This window comes from Ovis aries, chromosome 6 (assembly GCF_016772045.2).
Source record: "Ovis aries strain OAR_USU_Benz2616 breed Rambouillet chromosome 6, ARS-UI_Ramb_v3.0, whole genome shotgun sequence".
Taxonomy (NCBI): domain Eukaryota; kingdom Metazoa; phylum Chordata; class Mammalia; order Artiodactyla; family Bovidae; genus Ovis; species Ovis aries.
The window spans coordinates 19,573,093-19,593,370 of NC_056059.1; the positions used below are offsets into that span (position 1 = coordinate 19,573,093).

The 20,278-nt window shown below is 41.6% G+C and overlaps 1 protein-coding gene across 14 annotated transcripts in view; it reads right to left on the bottom strand.

Moving 5' to 3' along the window:
* Positions 1-20,278, bottom strand: part of NPNT (nephronectin) — a 77,373-nt gene that overhangs the window by 4,047 nt on the left and 53,048 nt on the right. For 13 of the 14 annotated variants that reach the window (XM_042251163.1, XM_060417547.1, XM_042251161.1 and 10 more), the window contains 3 exons: positions 7,680-7,766; positions 7,054-7,152; positions 72-328 (listed from right to left, as the gene is read on the bottom strand). In XM_042251163.1, coding sequence (XP_042107097.1) covers positions 72-328; positions 7,054-7,152; positions 7,680-7,766 — 443 coding nt within the window. The remainder of the gene's footprint in view (positions 1-71; positions 329-7,053; positions 7,153-7,679; positions 7,767-20,278) is intronic. The other variant, XM_012179568.3, reaches the window with a different exon arrangement.

Below are 20,278 nucleotides of genomic sequence, written 5' to 3' on the forward strand. Positions count from 1 at the left end.
CCTGCAGACCCCCGAGTTCTCCTCTGAAAGGAAAACCTCCCCGGTTCTGCGTCCCTGGCGGGTCTACTTACGCTCTTGATGTCGGCCCCTCGCAGGGTGATGTGCGTTTGCCTCCAGCCATGGCCACCATTTCTTCCCCACAGGGCTGCTCCGTGGGCCCCGTGTTTTCTCACAAACACCTGGAGCGTGCCGGAGTGCAGCCCCGTCACCTTGTGCCTGAATGACAGGCACAGGTCCCCTGCATGCAGGAGGTGGCCGAGAGGGAGCAGCAGGCGGGCGGCCCTTCCCAGCGGGCCTTTGGCTGCTGAGACTGTCAGATACTGTCCACCTGCAGGGGAAGAGCAGGGCCGTGTGTGCGCATGCGCTCAGGTGTCTGCTGGCACCCGGGCGGAGACTGGCGCTTCACTTCTGTCCTGGTAGGCCTCAGGCTGTGCCAGTCATTTGTAAAGGACTGCAGACTTTTGAAGGAGGAAGACAGGACTTATCTCTATGACTGTCTTAAATTCTGTGGTTTTCTATTAACAGAGAACACTTTGCTCATGAGGGGTACAGATTATGCCAAGAACAGGCAATAGTTAGTAATCCTAACATTATAAATATTTCCAGTTAAATATGATCAGACATACACAGGCAAACAAACACACACTCACCACCTCTTGATCCGCGTGCATGTACTGCCTGGCTGGTGTGGTGGTTGACTTAAGTTGCCAGGGAGAATTTTCTAGGTGGATTTTCTACTTCCCAGCAGTAGAGCTGATGGTGATTTAAAGGGACGCTAGATCTGATTATTCTCACTTCTCCCCACTTAAGAGAGTCTCTCAAGGGAGAAGGATCATTTACAAATGAGTTCACTGCGCTTCTCATACCTGACCTCAAGAAGATGCAGAGGTGTTCTGGAAACCTGCCACTCTTCCCAGAGCATCAGTATTACTTGGAGGTAAATAGTTTAAAACATGTTTATATGAAAACAAATCCATAACAATGCAATTAGTATATACAATTTCTATTATGTATACATGAATACAAAATGTTAATAAAATCTTTCCCTTTGGAAAGGCCACTTTGATGATCTTGGATCTTCAGGGCTACAGCTTTTGCTTCCCCCTATTGTTAGAGGAACTGCAATTAAGGGGGAAAGATCTGAGCAGCAGTGATGTGGGAGGGGGTGCTGCTTCTCAGGATAGGGAAAGCTGCAAGTCATATTTTAAAGCTCAGCCCGTGTACAAATGACATTCGCCTCAGGCTGTTTTATTGCAACCAACTGAAAAACACACTGATGTCTCAACAGTGACTTATCCATAGAAATAATGTGGTGGCAATGCTGAACATGTGTATCTGTTTTGGTAGAAACCCCACTTATATTTCATTGGAGATGATTTCTTAACACAGACTGCACAAGACATGACAAGGTTTGGGATGCTATTCTGCAGGTGATGTCGCCTCTACCAAGTCCCCTCCAGGCCTTTAAAGACCCAAAGAGGTGACCAGTGCGTACCTGTGATGCTCTGTGCCAGTGCTCCACGGGGAGCATTTCATTCAGCCTGCTAACAAGCCCTTGAGGTGAACACCTCTTAGCTTCTGCATCTGCAAACAAGCCTGAGGTTTTGAGAGGTGATGTCACCCAAGGTGTCATCCAGCCACTGTGTAGCTGAGTAACAGTTTGAGTTCAAAACTGCCTGAATACCTGTTCAGCACAAGAATCCCCTGTTGCCATACTTCCCTCCTCCAGGAGACTGTGAACTCTTTGTTGTAACCAACTTCTCCCCTAAACCCCGTTACATTCCTAATACATGGTAGGCGTTTAATGCCATTTGTTGAATTAATGATGTTCCAAGAATACAGCAAAAAACAACAGAGAAATAAGTCCCTGAGTCATGTACTTGACTCATCAAAAACAAACAATTTTTTTGTACTCCTTCCACCTCTCTCTTCCCCAAATGAATCCAAACAATATTTTGAGCCAAAATATTTAGATGGATTTAGAATGTCTCCCTGTTAGTCAGCTTTTTGAATCATCACAGGTATTTTGGTTAAGACAAAGATATAAGGTTATTACAGTTAATCTGTAATATTTAAGAAAACAAGGATTATCTTAAGTCCCTGTGGAATGGATACTCTCACCATACCAGACACTGCCTGCAAACAAGACAACCTAACAAAAACCAAGGAATCCTATGAAGAGTCAAATAATCCTTTTATATAGATACTTAAAATTCTATAAATGAGGTTACAATTGCTCTCCCCCATAGGGCTACTCTGTGGCCACTAGGAATTTTTTGTTTTGTTTTTTAACCACAAAGAATTTTTTCCCTTTTTAATGAATGGAGCTATTACAAATTTAGAATGGTAGTGAAGGGAAAAGTGATTGAGCATTCCAAACAAACTACCCTACTAAATATTTTCACTTCTGATTCCAAAATACTGGTTTAAATATAAAATTACATTTATTTTTATGGATTCAGTTGAAAGCATCACAGTATCTAAAGTTGGTTTTGGTCAACAATAGATGCCAGATTTACAGGTGATAAAATTTTAATTTCAAACAGATAGGAAATGATATCTATACAAGATTACTTACTACAGCATTGTCTGAACTATCCAAAGGCTGGAAACAACTGAAACTTCCCTCAGTGGATGGCTGCTTAAATATGTTTAAGGAGTAATGGAGTAACCGCCATTAACAAGAGTGAGGGTGCCCTATATGTGCTGATACAGAACAATCTTCAGCAGCAACAGCTAATACTATTTTAATGCTAACTCTCAGCCAGGGACTGCCGTAAATGCTTTACATATGTTTAGCAGACACTACTGAAGTAACTTAACTTGCTCAAGATCAAAGCTAGTAAGTGGTGGTGCCAGGTTACAGCTCAGGCTTCCTGGCTTCAAAGTCCACACTTATGTTAACTCTTAAGATAACACCGTTAAGTGGAAGAAGCAAGGTACCGAAGAGGGGGCTGTTGTGTGGAAAAATCTCTCTCTGGACAGGTAACCAAGAAACTGGCTGCATCTGGGGACCAGGGTTAGGAGGGAGCTTTTCTTTTCCTGTTTTCATGTATTTCAAAATAATGTTTCTTAATGCTACAGTAGACATACTTGTACATACATGCTAGCATATAATTTTATATTTAAATGAATTCCCTGTAACTCTCAGTAGCAAGCTGAGTCAGTTGCCCCTAACTCTTGATCCCCAGAGATGAGGGTTCCAGGAAAAGGGTCCCAAGTTTAGTCTTGACACTATAGAAGGACATGTATTCAGGGTCACAGCGACAAGTCTATAGCACAACATCACATCTGTAAGGAGCACACACTCCCTAGAGGATGGATTAATTTCACTAAGTCACAATTAAGTTCAAGACTGAATGTGATAACAAAATCTAATGAGCACGAGGAAGGCAGCTAATAAAGGCACTTATTTTGCAGCTATTTCTCAAAGTTTTAAGTTTGTTTAATTAAGGTTTGTCTTAGAGATATTAGTATCTAAGAATATTTGCAAATCTGGGTCTTGCATAAGAAATACACAACATAAAAATTAGTCATAACTGCAAAAATCCAAACATATGTTCCCTTACAAATGATATAATCTAGATAGAAAGAAGCAAACAGTTTGGTAAGTAGAATAATCACACAAAAGTGATTGATTAAATTGCTTATAGTCTTTTTCTGGCCTTAGCACGTGATATACGCACAACCTCACCTGGACTTCCTAGAAGAAAATTAGGCTCAGAAAGTAAGCTTCAATAGTATTTATCATCTGAGTGTGTTAGAATCTGTATATGGTTAGAATTTCCCAATATGTGCTAAAAAAAAAAAAACAAAACCCACCTGCAATTATGCCCTGACATATCAGCTGTATCACCTTTGGTCTTCTAACCACCTCTACTAACTGTCATCTTTGGTCTTCCCACCCATTTTCCAAGATAGAACTCTGCTCTCTAATCTCCGCGGATGACCTGGGATGTTCCATTCTGGTTCAGAGGCTCCCAGGGCTCGAATCCAACCCTTGTCCAATTCTCAAAACACCACCTCATCATGTGTCGCCCAGTCCAAGGTCTCCACTGACAGCCCCCAGATCTCTCTTTAGACAGCCCTGACTATGGGAAAGTTCTGACAGTGAGCAAAAGTCAGCCCCCCTGTAAGTTTTTACCTACTGATCCAAGTTCTTATCCCCTTGCGGTCCCAGAACAAGTGAGATAGATGTTGCTGGTCATGTTTTTGAAAAGCTGCCCTGTTCCATTATTTCTACTCCAGACTAAACATTCTGGGTTCCTCACCGGTTTTTCTATAAGCTTTGAGATATCTTTCCAGCAAGGTCATACTCTTCTGAGTCACAGACAATTACCTCTTTTCTCTGACTGGTAAGAACCAAAGTGTATTTTCCATTCTAGAAAAAAATACCTATTTATATGGAAATGACCCAACTTTCTGGCAGCAGTGACACATGGTTCACTCACATTAATTTTATCCATTAAAACTCTAAGTCTTTCACACTTACTGCTAAGTCACATCCTTGCACTCCCACAGCTGTGTGGGTGGTTCAAGAACTACACTATGTATTCATCCCCAGGATGTGCCGCCTCTTAAGGGTGGCCCACTGGTCTAATCTTTGGAGGCTGTTTGTGTCGGCACACACAGTTGCTTTCTCCCATGGCTTTAAGTTATCCACAGATTGGTCAGCATGCCTTCAACATCCAGTTCATCCAAGTTGTTGGCAGAAACCTGGAGCAACCCCAGAAAAGCATCTTTGAAGGGCCAGAGCCAATGAGCAGGAGCTATCTAATTACCCAGGCAGCCACCATTCCTTTCCGCTTGTTCTGTATTATCACAGCCAAAGGACCGTTTCAGACCTTTTTCTGCCTACCATTCTAACTGCCAATCCTCTTTCATTTTCCTCTTGGAGGGCAAGTGGATTTTGGGGGGGGGGGGGGGGGGGGGTGGGGGTTGTCACAGCAAATTTAAACATTTACATATATGATGAATAATAAAAACTATTGAAAAGTACTAAATTGGTTCTAAAAGACATTATTTAAATTCTAAAAAGTCAAATATTTCACACGGGTTGTTTACAGACAAGTGCAATGAATTCTGAGTTGAGTGTGAATTACTCTCCCCAGTGTACCTTACTTAGAACACTTATTCATTATGATCATGAGCACTGTACACCATTTTATCACATCGGGTTGCTAAAGATCCTTCCTTCTGTAGCACACTACTCCGGGTCAGTGGTCACTCAAATCTCCGGGCCTGATATGTGTAATCAGATCATGCACACAATCACAGGACAGAGAGGCCAGGCTGGATGGGGCAAACCTCAGTAATGCTGCAGGGGTTGTGGGCTGAACTGCTGAGGTGGCTGCATGGGCAGGACAGAGAGGCCTGGATGGGAAGTCTGTTCTGTAGCTCTGTAGCCTTAGGAAACTGATGTAACCTCTGGGTCTTTGTGAAATAAAAACATTACTTCCACAGGGTTAGATAAGAGGATTAAATAAAACTGAGATGATGAGTCAGGACTATTGTACATATCAAATAAATGTTGATTTCTCCCTTATTCACAGTTATCTATGACATTAATAATAACGTCATCTGTCTCACAGCTAACCTAAAGTGAGAATGAGAGAGACTGTACTGGTATGTGTGTGTGAGAGATTAAAAATAATTTTATAGTTAAATCTAAAAACCCCTTTGAATTTATTGGGTACTTATTTTTAAAGTGAAAGTGTTAGTCATTCAGTTGTGCCTGACTCTTTGTGACCGCATGGATTGTAGCCTGCCAGGCTCCTCTGTCCATGGAATTCCCCAGGCAGGAATCCTGAAGTGGGTTGCCATCCCCTCTCCAGGCAATCTTCCCAATCCAGGGACTGAATCCGGGTCTCCCACACTGCAGGCAGATTCTTTACCATCTGAACCACCAGGGAATTTTTTAAAAGCTTACCTCAAATTTCATTTTTTAAATATCTCTAACATTTCAGTCTTAGGGGATCTAATGAATATACTTTTGCCCCAAACCTTTAATAACTTGCTACTCAAAATGTACATGAGGGAGGAACCTGAAAAGTATCCCCAGGAAGTATGAGAAATGCATGAAAACCTACATTTTAACAAGGTCTCCGGCTGATCTGTGTGCGTACTGACCATTAAGAAGAGCTGGTTTTAATAGAGCATATCCTCAAGCTAACCTTTACATGTTCTGTGCTCTATCTCTATAGCTGGGATAGTATTGAAGAACTAGGCTTTTAAAGCAAGTAACTTTTTTTTTTTTTTTTCATGATTTGCATCTTTCATTCCCAAGTCTAGAATCAGGAGTGTAAAAAGGAAAAAAAAGAGAAACCAAACTTCTCACCCTTCCATTAAGTTTGACTCACCCATAAAAGATTAACTACTAAAGAGGGAGGGGGGGTGGGGGGGGGAACCAACAACAATACGTAGCTTTGTTTCCTGAAGCAAGATGACAAAACATGTTGTAATTTCTGAAACTTTAGATTCGTAGGACGTGTGTAATTTAAAAGTCTTGATTTTCCAAGGGCCTATATTTACATCTACCTTTCCAGTAACATTCTCTTGTGGAAAAAGTGTTGGTAACTTATAACTAATTCCTCCAGCATCCAAATTAGACTGAAAATTAGATTGTGAGAGAGAGTCACAACTTCACAGAGATTTCCACTGTTTCCTTCTACTATTTCTTAAAGAAAGACATAATCAAGAAAACCACCAAGGACTAGATGATGGCTGCTTTCCCATGATATTATTTTTATGCTTGGGAAGGGAGCACTACATATAACTTTATATTTCAGGGTGAGTCTACATGTTTTATATTGACACCAAGCTGTTTTGAGAGAAATTAGCTGGCCTTTTAATAAATTACTTGTCTACTTATAATTCTAATTGCTAGCTAACAAATTCAGTTCACCTAAAAAAAATGGAAGATGAATGCTGGACACTCTCTCTTTTCTATTGAGTAAACACAGAGCTGTGTTACAGTATCCTTGATTAGCGGATCTGGGGTCCTCAGATAGGATCCAGCTGAAATGTGTACTAGGGTTAGACGAATGGTTTTACCTGCTGGATCCCTCACTGGTTCCCAGTGCACATCACTGTCTTTTTCCCGGATCCATCCACAAAGCCCATGGTCAAAATTACAACTGTGTATCAGAACACCTGCAAGGAAATTACCAGAAAGATGAGTAGACCACAAACCCAAGGCCTAACAACAAAAAAAGTCTTGTGAACTAGGAGTATCTGTCCAAGTGTTCTCTCTGGTCCACATTTAAATATCCCACCAGAAGGTCTGTCCATGAGATCAAAAGGAAATCACATGAATCCTTTCTCAGCACAATTGCTGCCAAATTATGACCTTGTTGCATCATCCCTTATAAAATATGACTTCCTCCCAACGTAATGCTGCTTCAATATTTTTTGATAGAAGATAATGATGATTCACTGTTTTTGTTCAACTGATCTAACTAGAGGGGAAACCAAGTGGTAAAAAAAAAAAAAGTACCATTCTCTCAGATGTAACCAAACAATCTACAATTTAAAAGCTGCTTTACTTAAAGCTGATTCATGTTGTAAAGCAAAAACTAACACAACATTGTAAAGCAATCACCCTCCAATTAAAAATGTTATTTTAATGAAATAGAGGGAAATAGTATCATTATAACAGTACTAAGAATATAGGGATCTACCTGGATCATCCTTTGCTTCATCATCTGCACTGACTCCTCTTTCAATTTCAAATATTTCAAACAAGTCATTTGAAGGCTGCCGTGGAACTGCAAGAGATATGCATTTTGTTCAGTTTCAATGAGGCATTGACAAAGAGGCATTATCTTTAACAATGGGGGAAAGACGTAGGTATTACACTCATCTGGAAACTCCAAAATATTTCATCACAGTTCACATAAGGATTCATGAAGTTTGTTCTGGAGAGATCTTATAACATTTTTCTGGGTATAATTTTAATAAATGGGTTTCAAAAGCTTCTAAAATTCAACAAAAATACATTTAAAAGTATCTGGAAAATACATTTTAAAACAGCTACCAATTTCTAGCAAAATATCTCTATGAAATTCTAAAATTTGTCTATGAAAGATACATTATGGAGTCTAAGGCTGTTTTAATGGCAGGGGGGGCAGGGATGCCTGTAATTGCAGCGGATGGTGTAACTTTCTAACCAAAGCATGAACTCGTCTCCAGTGAACTCCGCATCTGCAATGGGCTTCAGGGCTTAAGCAGGTTCCCTGACTCCTTTTAGATCAAATCCAAACCCCTTAGCACAGTGTTCACAATCCACCCCCTAAAACACACAGTACTGCCCGAATACGCTGTCCTGTTCACCTCTCTGACCCCCTGCCCAGCCTGGGATGCTCTTCTTCCTGCTAATTAACCAGTCTAACCTCCCCTCTCTGTTACAAAAAAAAAATATTTTTTTAGTTGCTCAGGCGTGTCTGACTCTTTGCGATCCCATGGACTATAGCCTGCCTGACTCCTCTGTCCATGCGATTCTCCACACAAGGTCTCTGTTCAAAGCTCAGCAGAAATACCACTGGCAGGGTGAAAACTTTAACGTTCTGAGTGAATTCAGCTCTTCCCCCCTGTACTCTGACGGCTCCTATTTACATGCTGCTATTCCACTCTTTCCTAAAGAATGGCAGTCATTTACACACATGTGCGTCTCTCCCTCTGCTGGCTTCTGAAGTCCTGGAAGGCATCAATTGTGTCTTATTCATGCGGCATTTCCAGGGCTGAACCTAGTCACAGGCATTCAGTAAGTGTTTATTGAGCAAATGCGAAGATCTTGTCAGAAGCCCATGTACACTTTAAAAATGAATTCATATCCATTTATTTACTTTTATTTATTTATTTACTTAATGTACATCTAACTGCCATACATATGCCGAGCCCTGGGCGAGGTCCCAAGGAGACAGACTGCACAAGAGCAAGAAGGACCTGGCCCCCTTGGAGCCTGCATTCTAATGGGAGAGGCAAATTTTAAACGTAGAATTTAGAACACTACAACTCCAAATTCTCATGAAAACTATCATGGAAAAGCACCAGATGATGTCAGGGAGAGTAGCTGGGTTGGGAGTGGGGAGTATGAGAGAATGTTAGTGGTAGTAGAGGGGATTCTTGGCCCAGGACCAGGGAATCCTCCCTTTTCTTTGCCAGAACTTAAATTAATTAGCTCTACTTTTATAAGGCAGGGAGTAAAGACGTAGAACACCATGGAACAGACATCAGTCAAAAGGGTTCTTTTTCAATAATGTTCCAATAATTTTTAAAATTAAGTAACAAACCAGTAATATTTGCCCTGATTTTTTTTAGCTTACTGCTTTTGAAGTTTTTCTTTTCTTTTTTTTGCAAAAATCTAAACACTGAAGCCCCTTCCTCATCCACCCCCCCCCCCCGCCCCCACTCACAAATACCCATCTAAAATACAGCCTCGAATGGATGGGAGGAGAGAGGCTAGTTAAAGCACAAGATCTTGGGACAAACTGATCACAAGTGCCCTTGGGGAGGCCACTTTTACACCCAAATGACTGACAGCAAAGTCGTCCAGTTCCAGCTTTCCTTTCCTCATCTGGGGTTCTGAGAGGCCTCTTATGACTAGAAATATTACAGGGTTGTAGGCACATGTTTCATTTCTCATGACATAGAGAAAGTGTTTTTTTAAAAAACCAAATCCACAGACCAATTACTTTTTTGTTCCCTTCTCTTATTATAGCTTATACAAATCATCTCTGCACTGAACTAGCTCAGATCTGACACTACCATATTTTAAGGGCATTATAAAGGTTTACCAGCCCCCGTTTCTCTAAATGAAGGGTGTCAAATGGTAAGGAGAGTCTTGGTGCAGAGGGGAAGGACAGGACAAAGGCTTCCCGGCACAAGGGCCTGTTTTATCAAGGAGGTCCTCTCTGAGCAAGCACTGTTCCGTCTGAGAGGGAAAGAAGATGGAACCTCCCAAGCTAAAAGCCAAGTGCTGGAGGCAGGGAAGAGCGAGCGTTTAAGGCACTGAGTACAAAGAAGGTGCTCGGGAATATGAGAGAAAGGTATCCACAGTGTCTGGAGGATGCTCAGAAATGAAGAAAGTGGGAGGGATACAGGTTTAAAAGTAAGGGATGAGACCACACGTCTGGATAAAAGCCACTCAGAGAATTAGTCATCTAACAACTTGTGAAGTGCCAGATGGTTCATTAGTATTTTAGGCACTTGGTTTCCAAGAACCATTTAATTTAGCAGTGGATGGTCATGCCCACCTTCATTGCAGTTCACCGGGAAGTATGCCAAGGAATTTAGACCTAAAATGCTCAGCAGCTATTAGTTCTTACAATTTTGTGTGCTCCAGTCTGTGGCTCTGCTAAATTAGTCAATGAATCCTCCTTCCTTACACACCAGTATGAACTGGTAAGGGTGTCCCACTGAAGTGTCAAGAGAAGGTTCACTACCCACCCCCTGGTATATTTTACAGTTTATATAAAAATTTTAATGAAATGATTTCCACTACGTACAAGAAAAACAAGTGAACAAAGAAAAAAACACACTAGAAAAAACAGTGATGAGATATACACTCCCGTGCTTCACACTTACACGGTCAATTAATATATGACCAAGGAACCAAGAATCTACAGTGTGGAAAGAACAGTTTCCTCAATAAAAATTGTTGGGAAAACTGGATGGCCACATGCATTAAAAAAAAAAAAAAGTGAAACTGGATCATTATCACACACACAAAATGACAGAATGGGCTAAAGACTCCCAGGGAACAGGGGGCTAACCAGAAGACAGATGCATGAACATCTCTGAGAGGAGCTGCTTACACCACGCCCTGCAGGATGAGTTACTGTGAGCTGGCGCCCTAGAGACTGATCAGGTATGAACGTGAACCTCATGCCAGGGGCAGAGCTCACGAGGGTGTTGGGGGGCGGTGGTGGAGAGGGGAAGTAGGGAGGGCTCCAAAGAAAGCTAGAGGTGCAGGCAGATTCTGCAGGGCCTTTTACAGCACTGTGAAGACTGTGGACTTCATTCTGGTTGAAACTGAAGTCTCGAAGATTGTAACAGGAGTGCCAAGGTCAGGGACAGCATTCTGGCTGGAGCGTAGAGGATGAAAGGGGGGGAGTAGCTGTCAAAGGGCAGGCAGGACCACAGTTAACATCAGCCAAAGACTGTTTTCATATACTCTGTAGATGATTTCCTAAAACCTTTTCTTCCATTAGTCAATCTTTCATCCACCAAAACCTACTTCTTATAATCTTATGAACTAAAATAAAGAGAAGGAACAGGTACTGAAGCGAGCGGACAGCTGGATAAAATGTGGTTGGGTGGGGCTCAGGGGCCCAGGATGCTCCTGATGGCTGGGGGACACAGGAGCCTGGAAGCCTGGGAGAAGAACTGGCCACACAGATAAGCAAAAAAACTTCTTAAAAGGAACTCTGCCCAGGGATGTTCTATTAAGTGTATTTTCCTCAGGGATAATAGTATGAATATATAACCTGTTTTCATAAATGAGGTTTCCCCAAGAGTCAACTGAGTATTTTGACCAAAAAAACATTAAAAGTAAGCACAGTGACATATATACTCTACTGTGTATAAGTGTTAGTTGCCTAGTCGTGTCTGACTCTTTATGACCCCATGGACTGCGGCCCATCCGGCTCCTCTGTCCTCGGAATTCTCCAGGCAAGAATGCTGGAGTGGGTTGCCACTTCCTCCTCCAGGGGATCTTCCCAACCCAGGGACTGAAGCTGGGTCTCCCGCATTGCAGACAGATGCTTTACCGACTGAGCCACCAGGAAGACCCTAAAGCCTATGCATAAAATAGATAACTAATGAGAACCCCCTACACAGCACAGGGCACTCTGCTCAATTTCCCGTGGTTACCTAAGTGGGAAGGAAACCCAGGAAAGAGATTCATGTACACAGATAGCTGATTCACTTTGCTGTACAGCAGAAACGAACACGGCACTGTAAAGCAAGTAAACTCCAATTGAAAAAAAGGTAAGCCCAGTGAAGGAAATGTAAATATTATCCCGCACACCTACTACCAGACTTCTTTCAAAGAGTAACTACTATAACAGAATGTAAGCACAATTTATTAAAGGTAGGTTTACAAACTCTGTTTCTGTCCCAGGGTGGCCCCCATGACATTACCCAGGCCAGTTCTGCCATGTGTTGTAGGACTAGAAGATTAAAGATAACACTGCCCTAAATTCTTTCTATACTTAGCGGTTTAGTTCATCTGGAGAAAACGGCACATACGTAACTTCCCTAATATTCTGAAGGCTCTTTCTTGTGGCAAAAGTGGGGATGAATGACAAGGGTTTTAAGGGGCTCTCTCGCCTCTCTCTGCTCCTCTCCTCCTTCCTCCTCTCCCCCGCCCTTTTCATCCTTCTCCAGATGAACACCACACACAGTACAGCTTTAAATTGCCAGAGGGAAGCAAATAAAAAGATTAGAAAAGAGATTCTGAAATTTCCTTAACTACCTTAGAGAAAATTCTCAATCATCTACTGATCACTAACAAAACGCAAAGGGTTGCTGAGCTCCACAGAAATAAGCCCCAGTGTGCCAAAGCTTTCACTGTGGGAAAAATCCCCAAAGTTCAAAGGACACCTTTGGGCTGAGAGGAAAGAATAGATCTGGGGAAAATTAAATCTCTAGTGAGAGGTAGGAACATAGACACAGTTGACAATAATCAGCCCCATTTTTGTAACTCCCCTATTTCTCTTCTAGTGAGGTTTCAGGATGACTTGAAGCACTTGCCTAGAGCCGCACCAGGAGAAGAGAATGTCTAAGAGATGGCCTGCCTCTAAATACGACCATAAGGGTGATGACTCATCTTTTCTAGATCAGAGATCACTGGACAAGGAATGCGGAGGCAAAGAACAAGGAAGAGGGGAGCGGCAGGAGGCAGAGACAGCATCTCAGACTCCTTGCCTTGCATCCCCACTCTGTTATCTCTGAAGATCCCGGGTTTTATCACCAGAAACGTTTTGTTCCTTTGCTTCCTTATAAGCCAAAGGGAGTCAGAAAGTGAGACCTGAGTCTGAGCCCTAAAACAGAACACAGGTGGTACCATAGCCGACTCTTTGACTATTTGCCTAGATGAGCATACACCAAACCCTGGGTGACACAGAAGCCCACCACTGTGAGGGGCAGGCCTCCTTGCCCTCGGGACTAAGGAATCACTTTAAAGGAAAAGGGAACGCTTTTATTTCTGATATTTAGAAGACCCATCATAGAAGTTTCCCATCTACATAGATTCATCTCTGAAAAGGCTGTCGTCACTATTTGCTCACTAAAGAAGTAGAGACGATACCGTCTCTGTTTTAACATTACCACTGTTCAATTAGGTACCATAAATACCTAAAAAAATAAAACAGGATATTCCAATTATTTGGTCATAAGTAATGAAACATGATAAAAAGCATCAGAAAAATATAAACTCAAAACTAGAAGACAAAAGAAGGCTGTGTTTTTATGAGTTAAGTGGGACATGTTTTCATCACCATGTAAATGAATTCAACAATATCAATAGAAGTAGCACAGCTTTGGGGTATTGAGTTCTTATTATATGCCAAACACTATGGTAAAGAGTTTTACAAGCACTCTCTCACCTGATTTTCACAACAGCCCAATGAAGCAGATACTGTTATTATCCCCACTTACAGATAAGGAAACAAAGGCACAGGAAGATTTGGTAACACGCTGCAAGTCACAGAGTGGCTATGAGCATAGCATTTTTCATCACAACTCTAAATGTGCACAGCAACTCAACAAAAAAATCTGGTCTCTGACTTTGCTCATGTTCACTCAAAACTCAATTTATACCTTCCGGAGAGAGCTATTTTTAAAAAACAGCCATCACAGGATCCAATTAAAATATAAATAAAATGCCTTGAAAACTTTCAGAATTCACAGCACTCGAACCTGACCTTCAAGCAGTCCTTCAAAAGATTTGCTGAAATTTCACATTCAGGGAGATGCCAGGCATCTTCCCAGGGTCTCTCTAGGCCTTACGGTCTACTAGAAAGCAAACTAGTTTGAAGACCTTTTCACCCCTCAGCAGAAACAATCTTTTTACTCATCACCACACAGAATCAGAAAAGAGATCATATTTCCATGACTATGGAACAATGTGATCACACCAGCCACAGACTCTGCAAAATCCGTAAAAGGGAGAAAAAACTTGTGAACGGACAGGAGGCAGCCAAGCAGCAATCATTAAAGTGCAAACAACTCTGTCTTACTGATGGTGCTCGGAATTTCAACACACAGTCATGATCTAGAATATCATAGCAACAACGAGTCTGGTTTTCTGATATGGCCACTCTTAAAAGCCCCTGATACATATTACATTATATTCCATAATCTTTATTCTGCAACACCTTCCTTCTTGATATGGCCCAGATGCTATATGCTATGTTTTAGGCACAAGTGTTAAATTTTAAACAACCCATGTGTGCATAATCCATTGCTCTGCTGCTAAGTCGCTTCAGTCATGTCCAACTCTGTGCAACCCCAGAGATGGCAACCCACGAGGCTCCCCCATCCCTGGGATTCTCCAAGCAAGAACACTGGAGTGGGTTGCCATTTCCTTCTCCAATGCATGAAAGTGAAAAGTGAAAGTGAAGTTGCTCAGTCGTGTCCGACTCCTAGCGACCCCATCCATGGGATTTTCCAGGCAAGAGTACTGGAGTGGGGTGCCATTGCCTTCTCCGACTCCACTGCTCAGTCATGTCCAAATCTTTGTGACTCCATGGACTGTAGCCCACCAGGCTCCTCCATCCATGGGATTCCCCAGGCAAGTATACTGGAGTGGGTTGCCACGCCCTCCTCCAGGGGCTCTTCCAGACCCAGGGATAAAACCGGAATCCCCTGCACTGCAGGCAGAACAATCCACAGCTGGCTCTGTCTCCATTCAAGGCATGGTTCTGCTGTACTGAGTTGTCATCGTGTTTTAGGGAGCCCTACTCTTCGGTAAAGAACTTGCCTGCAATGCAGGAGACCCGGGTTTGATTCTTGGGTCAGGAAGATCCCCTGGAGAAGCAAATGGAAACCTCCTCCAGTATTCTTGCCTGGAGAATCCCATGGACAGAGGAGCTTGGTGGGCTACAGTCCACGGGGTTGTAAGAGTTGGACACGACTCAGAGACTAAACCACCAGCACCCCTCTTCAGTGCAGTTGGCAGATCAGCAGTGTTCCTTACTTGTGAGCCTGCGAAACATCCAGAATCTCCGATCCTCATCTAGACCCACTGAATCAAATTTTCATTTTTAACATAGTCTCTGTCTGATTTATACACACACTGAAGACTGAGACACGCCTCCCCAGAAAGTCCAATTTAGTTAATGTGTGGATTAAGACTCTACATCTTAAATAAGTACCCTGAGTTACTCTGGTTCAACTGGGCTTCTGATAACACTCTGAGAAAAATCTCCTTCCTGATCCCAGTGCTATTATATTCCTTGCAGAGCTTTCTAGCTAAAACTGGACAAATCTGACATGCTCAATTATAAACAAATTTTGAAAGGTTAAAAATAGAAGTTAACAAAACTTTGACTGAGTTTCTAAAAACCAGCAAGTTCTAATAAAGTTAACATGATTCACCATCAACATTCCCTGGGGTACTTTTTCAAAACACAAAACTCTCTTGCTAGGAGGGTGGGATTCTACGGAAGACAATGAAGGACAGAGAAGCCTGGCCTGCATGGGGTGGGGTGCAAAGAGTTGCACACGACTTAGCGACTGAACAACAACAACCCCCCTCTCCTAAGGAATGACTGTTGTAATAAATCACTGTGACCAGTGACAGTGGGAAGATTAAAAATCACTGCATGAGGATAACAAAAAGACAGTGAAATCACCCCAAACATCAACAACTGGATAGATCCATGGTTCCTGTTTCGGTCTTTTTTCTTCCAGACTTTTGTATTCATCCAGACATAGGAAGATGTGTATTTTATACCTAATTGGGATCAAATGGTATACCCAGTTCTGTATATTCTCTTTCACTTAACATTTTTATAAGGTAAGTACTTTTCCAAGTCAGTGAACATTTTTTAGAAAAAGAAATCAATGCACAATATTTCACTGTATTGCTAGACTGGAATTGCATTTTCCCCTAATGTCCTTTACTTTGGGTTCTGTATAGTGTTCTTTTTTTCTCTGCTCTGGGATACCTCCTACCTGCTCTGATATACCTCCTACCTGCTCTGATACCAGATTTTTGTCTTGGGTGTTCACTTGGTCTTCAACCTTTTGGCAATCCCCTGCAGCATACCTCTGGTATCCAGGCAGGCAGCCCACCAGTTAAATTTGCCTTTCTTGCTCTAAGTCTGCCAGGTAATTTTCTGTCCTCCCTACACCCTCTTACTACATCCCCACCAGGCTCTTTGAGTCCAAGATCAACCCACTGGTTTCAGAAACCACGCAAATGAGAGCTCATGGGATAAGGCTATTGGGTTTGTGGTCTCTAGAAGTCTTAGTTCAGCCCAGCCTGTTCTGAAGTGGGCTATAATGAACTCTGAGCACAACAGTCAAATAATCCCATGGTTAAATCCATTTGGGAAATGATGCACCTTATATACCTCTTCAAGAGATTCACAATGACCACTAGCATTTTGAAAAGTCCTATACTTAACAATCCTATTTAAGTTGATTAAACCTGCAGGCTTACTCAGTTGCTCAGTCATGTCCAACTCTTTGTGACCCCATGGACTGTAGCCCACCAGGCTCCTCTGTCCATGGGTTTTCCCAGGCAAGAATACTGGAGTGGGTTGTCATGCCCTTCTCCAAGGGATCTTCCCAACCTAGGGATCAAACCTGAATCTCTCGTGTCTCCTACGTTGGCAGGCAGATTCTTCACCACTGAGTCATCCAGGAAGCCCTGATTAAACATAGGACCTCTCAAATTTATTCAACCTCAGAACTTTTTTAGGTATACACTTGCCTAATATCCCAGAAAACTAATGTTCTATGAAACAGTTTGAAAAGCATCGGTCCGTCCCATTAGTGGAGGAACAAGAATTTAATGCTGTATCAGGTAACTTTGAAAGTGAAAGTGTTAGTCGCTCAGTCCTGTCCGGCTCTTTGCGACCCCATAGACTACAGCTCACCAGGCTCCTCTGTCCATGGGATTCTCCAGGCAAGAATACTGGAGTGGGTTGCCACTTCCTTCTCCAGGAGATCTTCCCGACCGAGGGATCGAACTCAGGTCTCCTGCATTGCAAGCAGACTCTTTACCACCTGAGCCACCAGGGAAGTCCATCAGGTAACTTCCGTGTTGCTTAAACCATGCTAGGGCTAGTCCTACAAATATATCTGATCATAATTCTGTTCACACAATCTGAAAAACCCAGGGTTCCTCACATTGAAATTATTTAAAAAACATGCTTAATATTCCATATCATACATAAAAGTTATTATCACATATTATTTCAATGCTCCCCATCAGAGTCATTCCTATAAAATACAACAATTTTTTACATTTCACAGTATTTAAAAGTTCACAAACATTTTTACTTGTATTATGTTTGATCCTTGAAGCACTCTATGAGAATGTTAAATACCACTGCCATTTAACAGATGAAAACATTCAGGTAGAAAACACAGTCATCTGTCCAAAGTCACTGAACTCATATATAATAGAGGTGAGAATCAAAACCATATCTTCTGATTCAAGGTATTCTATCCTCAACAGTAGCTAAAAGCTTTTCATTTTCATATGCCTCAGTCTTGTATTCTTTTCCAATGCCTTTTGACTGTTTCTCAAAATCATGCTTAAAAATTTAGAAGTATGTTAGATTTAGTTTTCCAGAGAATGTTTTATTTTAATAGCTACCTTAAGCTTCATCAGCCTGAGAGAAAGATCATAAATCTGAAATAAATTAGATTCTTTGGGGATAAACTGTAAGAATCAATAGTCTATTGAATAGCTGAGAAATAGTTGAATCCAATATAAAAATCCATTTCACTTCATTCAACAAATATTTCTGAGAGCCTATTCTGTACCAGGCATGGTATGACCCAGCTCGGGGGAAAACAACTGCTGAGAGATACCTGCCCATGAATCTGCACTATAACATACCTGGCAGAGGAACCTTAGCACTATTTCAGTTCAACACCGTTTATTCATTGGGTATTTTCTTCATTTCTGGCATAATTTCTTGCTGTTGTTGTCGTTCAGTCACTAAGTTTTGTCTGACTCTGTAGCCTCATAGACTGCAGCACATCAGGCCTCCCTGTCCTTATCTCCTGGAGTTTACCCAAGTTCATAATTTCTTAAGCCGTCCTTATTCTCCACTGGTCTGAGAACAGACTTTGGCTCTCCTCATTTCACGAATTTTCAGTTGATGTTTGTTACAGCCACTGTTGGGCAGTCTCCAAATAGCCCCTTACTTTGACTGCATTTTTCTTTACATTGAAAGATATATATATGTTTCATGGAAGAGGTTGTTAAACAGAACTTTTCTTTATAATATGAATTAAAATCTTAGAACCACTCCCTTACTTGGAATATATGCTATAGTCTCCAGACAGTAAATTAAGAGGCTTCCAAAATATCCTCATCCATGCTAATTTAACCAGCAGCTATGACTGAAGATGAACTGAGAGTGGAATTTAACTTTTGGCAGGAGTATCCCAAAGCAGCCACGCTATCTGCCGCATCCAACAGCCTTGGCATGGGATCAAGGTTAATTCTTTCTGAGGGCAAGTCTTTAAGATCACACTCTCTTAGAACGAGTACTCTCAAACATCAATGGAGCCCTGCATCTCCCCAGTTTTATCCTGCTAAATCCTAGGGGTGAACATCAATGTTATTTTTAAATTCATATGTGTGTTGGTATAGAGAGGAATAATGGGAAGAAAGAGACTTAAAAAAAAAAACACATTAAAAGGCTCAAAAAGGGGTTGAACAAAGAAAATTTTGTTCCAGTAATAAGGGGACAGCCTCTTCCCCCCTTTCAAAACTTCTTTACCTACAGCCTCTATCTCCATGGACACCTATTAAAAATCTGGAATCTTGAATCCAACCTGGTTCCTGTATAGATCTAACCACCAGTTTACAGTAAAGACAAGGGGTAGCTGGCCAGTTTTTCTCATCAGTACTTGGCTCAACCTGCCAATTTGCTGGTAGCTGATTGCATATGCTATGCTGCTTCCTACCCTTGTGCCTCTGTTGTGCCCATGAATCACGCCTCCCTTTTTTAATCCCCTTTGCCCCATTTCACTCAAGAAGCCCCCATTCCCCAAACTGTCCCTGGCCAGTTAGGTACCCCTCTTCCCTACCTCCACTTCTCTCCCACTAAGTACAGTTATCTTTGGGGCAACTGTCTTTTCCATCAGAGTATATGCTTTTCTGTTTTACCTTCATAAGCCCAGTGCCTAATACAGGGCCTGGCATTCTAAAATGTACTGCAAATGTTTACTGGTTGAATGAATGAACACTTAGATTAAAAGTTAAATGGTATGTGCTATGTTAAGCTCCCCATCTCTGAAAGTTTTCAAGTAAATCTGAATAGGTTAGGAGAATTCTCATACTGAATTGAAGCTATGATCTACTTATTCTTTCCTTTTCCACTCACACTCTTAGTTGCCCAATTGACAGACTTTCATATAGCTCTTTATAATATGTAACAATGGGGATATATGACTTATACTATGTATAACTAGTTCTCATTCAACACATGGCCTGTGGCTAACACAAAAGACCACAAACAGCCAAAGCAATCCTGAGAAAGAAGAACAAGGTGGTAGGCACACACTTCCTGACTTTAAGCTATCCTAGAAAGATACAATCATCAATCAGTATGGTACTGGCATAAAAACAGACATTTAGACCAGTGGAACAAAATTAGGAGCTCAAAAATAAACCCAAGCACATAAGGTCAAATAACATTTGACAAGGGGCCCAAGAATATTTAATGGAGAAAATTCAGTCTCTTTATAAATGGTGCTGGGAAAAGTGGTCAATAACAGGTAAAAGAATGAATCTAGACCCTTATCTTATACTACTCACAAAAATTAGTTTGAAATGAACTCAAGACTTGAACAAAAGACCTGAAACCACAAAACTCCTAGAAGAAAACAGGAAGAAAGTTCCTCAACATGGGTCTTGGCAATGATTTTCTTTGATGGGACCTAAAACACAAGCAAGAAAATAATAAGCAGAATGACATCAAACTAGAAAGCTGCTGCACAGCAAAAGAAACCATCAACAGAGTGAAGAGACCGCCTATGGAATGAGGAAAAATATTTGCAAAACATTTATCTGGCAAGGGGTTAG